At 41.2% G+C, this 9,774-nt stretch overlaps 1 protein-coding gene across 2 annotated transcripts; it reads right to left on the bottom strand.

Annotated features, from left to right (window-relative positions):
* Window positions 1-753: 753 nt before the first annotated feature.
* LOC133904691 (polyadenylate-binding protein 7-like) lies at window positions 754-9,390 on the bottom strand. Of its 2 annotated transcripts, none has more exons than XM_062346176.1 (17): window positions 9,119-9,390; window positions 8,946-9,019; window positions 8,215-8,280; window positions 8,034-8,105; window positions 7,588-7,660; window positions 7,255-7,292; window positions 7,033-7,143; window positions 5,054-5,173; window positions 4,884-4,964; window positions 4,723-4,791; window positions 4,530-4,607; window positions 4,223-4,387; window positions 2,159-2,266; window positions 1,998-2,066; window positions 1,827-1,889; window positions 1,606-1,724; window positions 754-1,505 (listed from the first exon to the last, which is right to left on the bottom strand). In XM_062346176.1, the coding sequence occupies exons 1-17, from the start codon at window positions 9,150-9,152 to the stop codon at window positions 1,019-1,021; spliced, it is 1,827 nt and encodes a 608-aa protein (XP_062202160.1). In that variant the 5' UTR covers window positions 9,153-9,390; the 3' UTR covers window positions 754-1,018. The 2 variants fall into 2 exon arrangements, with proteins under 2 accessions (XP_062202160.1, XP_062202161.1); XM_062346177.1 differs by having other exon boundaries at window positions 754-1,499.
* Window positions 9,391-9,774: the final 384 nt, after the last annotated feature.

Genomic DNA, 9,774 nt, shown 5'->3' with positions numbered 1-9,774 from the left:
TAATTCAAAAACGATCCGAGAAATCGGTCCATATGTGATGAGGATAGTGTCAAGTTGGGCGGTTGGTCAATGATAGGGAGTTATCCATACCCTAACTTGCAAATCCAGCTTGTATCCATTCCAATGAGTTGATGGAGCATCTGATTTGCTTGATGGAAAATATTTCTTGCAAATTCAACTCCCTATTGCTCTATGGTTGCAATTGAAAAGATGTTTTTTTCCTTGTGTAACTTTGCTTTCATTAGCTTGAAGCCATTGCACCAATCACCATAATCATAAACTTCCTTCATGCTCCAGTTACTTCAACTTTGAGCCAATACGGATTTCTGATAATTTTAGCGCGCAAAGGTTGTGCGTGTGAAGACTTCCTTTCAAAATCCCTAGTGCAGTGGTTGACAATCATTTCGCAAGAAAGTCCGTTCATACGCATAGTGATGCTTCGCTTTCGCATTATTCAAGCAGCCTAGTGTATTACGCCACGCAAATTTCAGAGGGCATGTGAACGATGAAGCAGTAGAAGAGAAGATAGCATCATTAGGAAGCAAGAAGTTCCTCTCCTCATGCCATCTGGCCAATCAGTCATCTTGCTTGACATGCTCCATGCTCCAGATGAGTAGATATGAGAAAGCCATGGTCACTTGGTCAGCATCCCAAGTGAACAAAACAAGTTTTATGAAGTCAACGAGTAAGCTCCGATTAACAATCAACAATTGCCAATACGTAAAGAAAATCGGCAAAAGAGCACTTGCAATGTACGTAGCATTTTTGCAGTTTCACACTGGCACAACTACTTTATTTATCATAAGATAGTGCAAACAAAAGCATGTTTTCCCCAGTTCATGTTCTCGAATTTTGTCAGGAATCAAAGACTAAGCATTGTATTCTTGGATGTTTTATCAAGTACCAACCATTCCTCCTACATTAAGTGACATCGCCACAAAACATTCCTCCTACATTAAGTGCCAAGATGACAACATGATCTTATCTGCCATTTCCAGCGCCGCTTCAATGGATCCGATCAGTACAAGCTTCCTGACCGCCGCTGGTTTGGTTCTGATCTGATGGGCTCCCCGGTGAAGGGATCAAACTTGTAAGGCTCCCCTGTGAAGGGATCAAACCTTACTTGTTGCCGTTCAGCAGAATATTCAGCAGAGGACCTGGAGCAGAATTCTGGGCCTACGTCTGTGTTGTACCCTGCAGCAGGCACAAATCTTCTTTCCCTAGACAAAACAGCTTCTTCGGCAGATCTATCAAAACTTGAACTCTGTTCCTGTATGTATCTTCGATCTAGATGCTTTCCAGTGTTGTGTCTTGATTCATGTGTTAATATTGGTTCTGGGTATCTTCTGATGCTAGCCATTTCTTCTTGTCGTGCTCTTGGCTCTGGGTATCTTACAACAGCGGGTCTTTCTTCAGCATATCTTCTAATCCTTGTCTGAGATACTGGTGAGTCGTGAACATAATAGGAGGAAGGATAATGGCCTGAGGGGCTGTATCTACTGCTCCTGCAAGTAAATTGGAGATTACTGTGCGAGCTTGACTATCACATGGACCAAAACCATTTGCAGTGAGCTTGCCAGTGCAGGGATGTGAGCACAAACATACCCGGAAGCCATGTAATCATAGTCATCATGTGGGAATCGCTTGTTCTGTACTTCAGGATTTCTGGGCAAATAAGCAGCACCATGCAATGAGTGTGCTAAGCCAAAGGTCTCGGCCTGGTGCTGCAAGTCAAAACTCCACAAATTACTAGGCATTCAAAAAAAAAGGAAGGAACACGTGCAAAAGAAAAGGTGGGGATATTGAATAAGGGGTGTTGTAACAACCTTAGAAATTAATGAAGCAAAATAGTCTCCTTTATTACGTTTATCTCCACCTGATATCAAAAACTGAATGTACAAATAATCATAATAATGACGTCATTTTTGTGAGCAGGATTAATGATGTCATAGTTCAGGTGAGAGCTCAGAGATTATTTTCGTGAAACAACTGTATACCTGATTAAGGATGGCAACAGCAGATGATTCAGGAAGATCATTGAGGCTCTTTACGCAATGGATGTCAATCTGAGAAGACAGGAAGATCATTATTCATAGTTCATACTTCATACACCAAAAAATAAAGTACAATAGAAAACTTTCTTGTATGAATTACTTACATCATAACGAGTACCGATTCCAAGACGTAAAATACGAAGTAAGAGTTCCTTGACAGCTGACGGTAGTGAAATAACAGCTGATTCATAGGGGTCAGTGATATCAGCCACCTAAGAGAAAACATGCAGAAAAGATTGTCACGCCAACAGATACATCATCCTTTTTCCTTACTGCAATATGCAATTTATTTCCTTCAACTAAGCATTCCTACCAAAACAGTATCTTCAAAGACCAGAAAACTGCTGATTTCAGCTGATAGAATTACTGAGGTTCTGTTTGGAAAATACAGGTCAAGCTATAGACACTGGATTGTGTAATTAACTGATCAAACTGGACAATTTTCAGTAACAACATTGCGTTCATATGCAAGAGCTGAGCCGTAAGCTATTGATACAATAGACACTGGATTGTGTAATTAACTGATCAAACTGGACAATTTTCAGTAACAACATTGCGTTCATATGCAAGAGCTGAGCCGTAACCTATTGATACAAAATCTTGCAACTTCAAATTCTTTTTGTACAGAGAAGACAGTAAAATAGGAGTTTAAAGATAACAAGCTGACTCAATGAGCAGGCAAATAGATGATCAGAGCACCCAGAGGTAGCATGTTGATGGCCACTTAAGTTTTAAACAACAGTACTAGTCAAAGGTACTTAGGTCTATTAGTACCATTATCAAGACTTAGACAATGGACCTAGTGACAACCGATAAACAAGTGAACCAAAGCTCTAGCAAGTCAATGGCTATCTCAGCTGTCGAACATTTCAAGTGGTAGTTGAAGTCATTTCAGCATAGTTATTATGGCGGTGCGGCGAGTCGTGGTGACCCACCACCTTGGCACCTTTATATCGCTTATGGCGTGCAGCGTGGCGACACCATACACTTTTGCCACAATTAATAACTTTCCTTTTTTTGATATGCAATTCTTAACTTTAATAACTTTCCTTTTTTTTATATGCAATTCTTAACTTTCTTATGCATTCCCTATCCAACAATTCTTCTTTTGAAAACCGGGTATACCCATTTCTCAGCAGCCCTCGCATCTAAAAGACAGCACAAAAGCATACCCCGTCTAACTTTAATACACTGACGTGGGTCCCACGTGTAAGAATTATTTTACTCTACATTATCTTTCTCTAAACCCCTCTCATCCTCATCCTCACCCCCCCCCCTCCCGTCAGCATCACTGCACCCATGGCGCCGCCCCCCTCCCCTATACCCATAGTGACGCCTCCCTCCCCTCGGCATCATGGCCCCTCTTCTCCTCCCGCTCCCATGGCCCTGCAGCCCTCCTTCGCCCCGCTGGCCGCCACAGATCTGAGAAGCTGGAGGCTAGGTCCGGCGGGATTCTCCCGCGCCGTCGTCACTTGGATCCGGTGGGATACGATCCCCTGGTGCCTTTCTCCGACGTTGGCGCCCTCCGGTTGGAGCCCTCTCGGGTCCGCCGTCTTCTCCCCTCCCGATTGGAGCTTGTGGCGTGAAGGCCGGCGCAAACGAGGACTATCACACAACGGCTCCACACGAGCGATGCTCACAGACACGGAGCAACATCAACTAGGACCGAGGAGCTTGACAGCTGCCGCACTCCCTCCCCAATGCGGATCTGTCGTCGCCGCTGGATCTGCCTCTCTCGACTGCCAGATCTGCAGGGAGGGCAGGTAGTAGCTCGGTGACAGGCAGGAAACGACGAGCCGGACGGGTGAGGCGGATGAGGAGGCGGGCGGCAGCTCGGGCTAGGGTTTGAAGGCAGCTCGGGAAAGGATGTGTATGTTGTGGCCCCCTCCTCGTGCTCCCCTCAATTCATCGTCCGCCACACCGCTTTTCATCGCCATGGGAACGCCACATCAATATGGCGGAAGCCATACGCGTTCGCGTCGTGGCGTCGCCGTGATGAGACTTGGATTTCCACCACGCTGATATAGCGACGCCCTAACAACTATGCATTTCAAAACTAATTATAGATAATTATATTTTTTTTTGACCCACCCCCTAAAAAATGGTTAGCATTAATGCATTGAAGAAAGAAAATTACAAAGTACAAAACATGTTGGTGTTAGACATACATCATTAGATGGTCTTGGAGCTTTGGTTCGACGATCAGGTGAATCATGCCCATATCTTCCATAAGAATAATCTGGCCTGTCTCTTGATAAATTTGAGCTCCTAGTTTTCACTTCTTCACGAGTTCGCTTCTTATCGTTTTCAGCTGCAGGTCGAGCAACTGACACCTATTGAAACAAACAAAACAGCCAAATTTGTTGAATCAAAAGTACAAAAATCAAATAAGCAATAAGAAGCTAGTGGTAATCCCCCCCCCCCCCCCTAAAAAAAATGTTTTTTTGCCAGAAAAAAAAACTGTCTTATTCATGCCTGGATCTTGAAAGCTGGTCCTCTATCAGGTCCTCTCACTGTTTTACCATCCATTTCTTCTATTGCATTGTCAAGCTCCTGCCATCAACAAACAGTTCTTTTTTACAAGACTCAATAAAAAAATTGTTGAAAGAATATACAGGTGCATTAATTGGATGAAGACTTGGTATTCAAAATTAATATGAATACTTACTGGACGACTGGAGAACTGAATAAATCCAACCGGATATTGTCCTTTTCTTGAGATAGCAACACGTGCTACCTAATTGCACATTACTTCATGGTTATTTAACATGCACATAAAACTGGTTAGTGCAAACTGTAAACATGTAAAAGCCATATTGTTGCACAAACCTCCCCAAACTGTTCAAAAAGCTTTTTCAAATAATCTTCATTAACATTTTCTGGTAGATTCCCAACAAAAGCGGTCTTAATCTGGGTGTGAACAGAATAGAAGAACACAATCAAAACAGAAGATAGCGATATTTATATTGAGAAAATAAAATGCTCCCCATTTCCATTACCTTGGCCATTTCATCAGCATCCACATGAGACTCCTTCTCGGCCCAATTTATTGCAGGATGCAAAATACCACCGAGCAGAAAATCTGTTCTGGAACCAATGCGGACTACTCGTGCTGCAGCCTGTGATCGATAGTTTTAGGAGGAATGGAATCAAAGAAAGATGATCTGTGTAGAAACCATGGACTTATGAACAATCTTCTCCACGATGATATCAGATATTTATCTTTTGCTCACATATCATTGGCATAACCTCACCACCTCGGATCAGTGATGACTGATGAACCAAGATCTTATGTAGATAAACATACTTGTGTTTTGTATTTGGCAGTTGTGATTAATGTTAGAAGTGAGACTTGCAGACTTAATACATCGGCAGCTCAAGATAGCGAGCACTACAGTGGTTTAGAAATGAAGCTAATAAAAGGAAGGGAATCAAGTATCAGCGAGAGAGTCGATAGCAGTTCATGGCAGCTTCTTCTAGAGTACAAGGAGCACAAGAAATGGATGATTTAACATCTTGTGCACAAATGAGATGAAATGTTGATTTCCGCATTCCTCACTACATAGTATTTCTCAGTTTTGCTGATATTGAACTCAGGCTAAACATTGGAATTGTATTACCAATCAGGCACTATGTGTTTGTGACACACCTTCTCATAGCTTTATAGAGAAACGAATAGGAACAAAGGCCATGTAGAGAAACAAATAGCAACAAAGGCCATTTGGAGAAACAAATAGCAGGTCATGAACATGTTCACTGGGTAATTATGACCCATGAATTCATGATTTCACGCCATTAACAACTAGCGAAACACAATTCAGGAATGTTGCAGATCAGAAAAGGAAAATGAAAGCATTCTTTTGGCACATCTAATTAATATATCATCCATCCATGCGAATTTTTCATCAGATATAGGAATTGGCAATTGCCACTATTAGCCACGCATTGAACCAGGGAGATTAGGGTTTCCTATAAAAATCTTGGCCAATGGTAACTATCTCTTTCTCTTATACTTTTTTAATGAACATCAGCAATGGATAGAAATCCTTGTAAAGATGGGAATAGATCAAAGATACAAGAAACGTGTGAGATGGAAATTCTTGCATGGAATATATCGTCAGTCCTCATATTCTCTTAATAAGTCTGTTGAACAAAGGACTCTAGACGATGTTGGCTCCTTCAGAAGTACCTAACTGTTTCCTTGTTGACGGCTTGTGCAGATCCACAATGCAATAGGAACATTTTCATGTGCAAAAAGGTAAACATAGAAACTGTCCTTTGCAGCATTAAGCAGCCACTTAAGAGAAAAATAAGTTCAGAATCAACGTCGACTATATGAGTCAAAGATATGGATTGCTTTGCTTGCCAATAGATAGTAAGGTTATGTCGGTAATTTGGTGCCAATTCACCGTGTTTATCCATATCTCGATTAGGTGACAGCAGTACTTAGCAGATGGAGTCATTTGAGCTTGTAAGAATGGAAAGCTACATGTGCATCTGTCACTAAGAGAGAGATTTAAGGCACAGCAGCAAAGTGTGGAATCATTCATTGGGCAGCAACAATAGAAACTCAGGATAATAGATAGTAGCTAATTTTGTACATATCTTGATATTTACATAAGATAGTTTCATCCAAAAAGAGTTTTTCTTTTGGGAAAAACAAATCAAGAGGAAATAATAATGACCAAGACCTGCAAGATAAATCAGTTGACAAGGCTACCGTCAACTATAAGTAAACTAGGAAGGATAACAAAATATATATATCCCAATGCAATAAAATATGACAAAGTAGGAAGTGGGCTTTGATAGATGTACCGAACATCATGAAAATACGATTTCAAACTAATGGCAAATGCAAAAAGAATTAACGCATATAACCATCCAATATTAACAGGTCAACACTTTTTGTGGCAGAATGTGTTGGATAATGCAGTTAACAAAAAAAAACAAAGCTATTCTAGCATGAGCAAAGACTTACTGCATGAGAAGAAAATCGCACAAATGCAAAGCCTCTATTTTGATGCCTTTTGCTTGAAGAACTAGGGTTCAAAGCCATTGGAAGGTCAACTGAAACAACATCTTTAAATGTCTGCAGATCAAAGAGAATGGTAAAGCTAAATGTGTATCCTAGTGACATTCTGTTTAGAAAGTATATAAGAAAACATCCATGTTTGATAGCTACAGATATTCAAGGTTCTACCTTGTGAATCAAATCCTCAAATTCTTCTAAACTCCATTCTGACAAAAGAACAAGAGAAAGAAAACATAACTTAGATGATAGTATCCAAGTATTTATTTTCATACAAATGTTCATCAGATCAACATGTTAACAAGGCACATGTCGTGGCTATAGCACTGCTATATTAGGCTGCTTATAACAACTGGTCAGAGAGTACAGCTTTTAACAGACATCAACGCGAGAGTGAGCAGTTTTTATATCAACAAATCAATTGTATCAAATATATTGCTGTCCTTTTCTTTGGGACAACTTTTCCACATTATAATTATTGCGGATCATCATGGTGAAGTTTACCTTTGCAAAGATTTCCAAAGAAGAGTGTATCTTGATCCAGTGAAAGATCAACAGCAAGCCTCTTTCCTTGAAGCTGGTAAAGAACCAACAGCAAATATATTATTTTAGTGTCACATTTAATACATAAGGCATAATGACGCTGTACACAACTTCACATCCCTTATAGGGAGAGAGCACACTAGCATCCCACTCAGAACACAAGGGCTATAAACGGGGCAAGAAAAAAAACAAGAGCGAACTTGTGATTAAAGATATGTAGCAAGTAAGAAACTGGTCCTGCAGGCAAATTATGACAGTGCTAGGTATAACAAAGGGTTAATAACAAGGAAAGAAAAGGTGACTACATAGAAATGTGAAAAAACTTCCATGCAAGAACAAAAATGACAAGATATGATATCTGGTATGAAAATTTGACAGCATTGGAACAAGAAGTTAATTGTTCTTGCCTCTATACCATTCTTTTGCCTTTTGGCAATATTAGCGTACTCCCTCTTTGCAAATCGCACAAAACCATATCCCTGAAAGGAGTTCAGAAAAATTGATCTAAGTTAAAAAGTAGCATTTCTAAAAGGCTGAAAGCACATATGGAAATGTTATAAATTTTACAGTTGTACCAGAGTACCAGACCTTTGACATGCCATTCTGATCTTTCATTATTCGCAAGTCAACAATCTCTCCACAAGGAGAAAACACCTGTTGATACTATATAGCTCAGCCCAATTTGTCAGTTATAACCAAGAAAAAGCAAGGAAAAATCCTTTAGACATTCATTAAGGTTGTGAAGGTCAACAAACTATCTATTCTAACTTCAGAGACAAGGGACCAATACGTTGGATAGTGACAATTCAAAAATGTAATTAATTTTAACACCCAAATATCAAATAAGTAAACATTCTAACCCAGGCATTATCACATATTTCACTTATTACTAGCTAGAACATGAAAAAATTGCCAGTCGACATAATACCACTAGTCCATTCCGCATCCAAAATTACAGAATAAATAGGAGGTTTAAAGGTGCAGCCGTTGTTTTTTTTTTTTCAGATCGACCTATTCCATTTGGATTACAGAAGAAATCTTAACTCCTTCTCCCATTTCATTTTTTCTTCAGCAAAGTAAGCAAGTATGCAGATATAAACATATGTGGCAGCGGAATCTACAATGCCCCCAGGCAGTTCTTCAGCTAACAGTGATTTCCTATTTAGAAATGCTACTTTGACAAATCGTTGGAAAGGCAATAGATCAGCACATCATGCCTAAAGTTCTCGACAATCAAACTAACATAACACTTGCACATAAGCAATCTTCTATCCCCAGTGAGAAAACTGCGAGTACGAAACAGAAGCAACAAAACCAACCTCCCGAAGCGTACCCTCCGTCGCCGACCGCGGCAGCCCGCCGACGAACACCTCGGTGCCTCTCGACCGGCGATCTGCGCGCACCCGAGACACGCCGTTGTTTCACCACACATACACGACATGCTGATCCCGCGATGAAAAACAACACAACGCCCCTCGATAAAAACACTCACCTTGCTCGTCGTAGTCGCCGCGCGGCGCCGCCATCTTATCCTGAAACAGAGACGGGTAAGGGCGGGGGGTTATCTCGCCAAATCAGCACCAAATCGGACGCCGCGGCGACTGGGAAGTTCACTGGCGCCTCCCGGGGCCGAATCCGGCGGAGTCAGCTCGAATCGGTTCGAGAAGAGAACGAACTCGACGGGTTGGAGATCGAGCCGGGAGTGACGAGAATTTACGGCGCTCTCTCTTTCCTCCTCCTCCTCCTCCTCCTCTTTTTTCTTCTTTCTTTTATACTGTACGTAATGGGCTTTTGTGACGTAATGGGCCCGGCCTGTCAGATACCGTTGCTACTCCAGCCCAGTTAAAGCAAACGAGCTGCGTCGTTGGATTATCAGCCAATTGGAGGCTGACTTTCATTTTTCACCTCTCAAAAAAAAAATTGGTGATATTTGTGAATTTTTGTTTTTTCCTTCAGAACATTTTTTATTCAGAATATTTTAATCCATACATAGACATCAAATATTTATCTTCCATACATTCACTACCGTGTTTCTTCAGGAGTGCACTGTCTCCTGCACTTTACCTACAACGCCTGGTTTCTCTAGAGAATGCATCATCTCCCGCACTTCACCTACAACGCTGGCTTTCTGGAAAGGGTGCGTCACCG

Source organism: Phragmites australis, chromosome 22, assembly GCF_958298935.1.
Source record: "Phragmites australis chromosome 22, lpPhrAust1.1, whole genome shotgun sequence".
Lineage (NCBI taxonomy): Eukaryota > Viridiplantae > Streptophyta > Magnoliopsida > Poales > Poaceae > Phragmites > Phragmites australis.
Note: the sequence above shows the minus strand (reverse complement) of the source record. Positions and strands in the feature narration are given on the sequence as shown.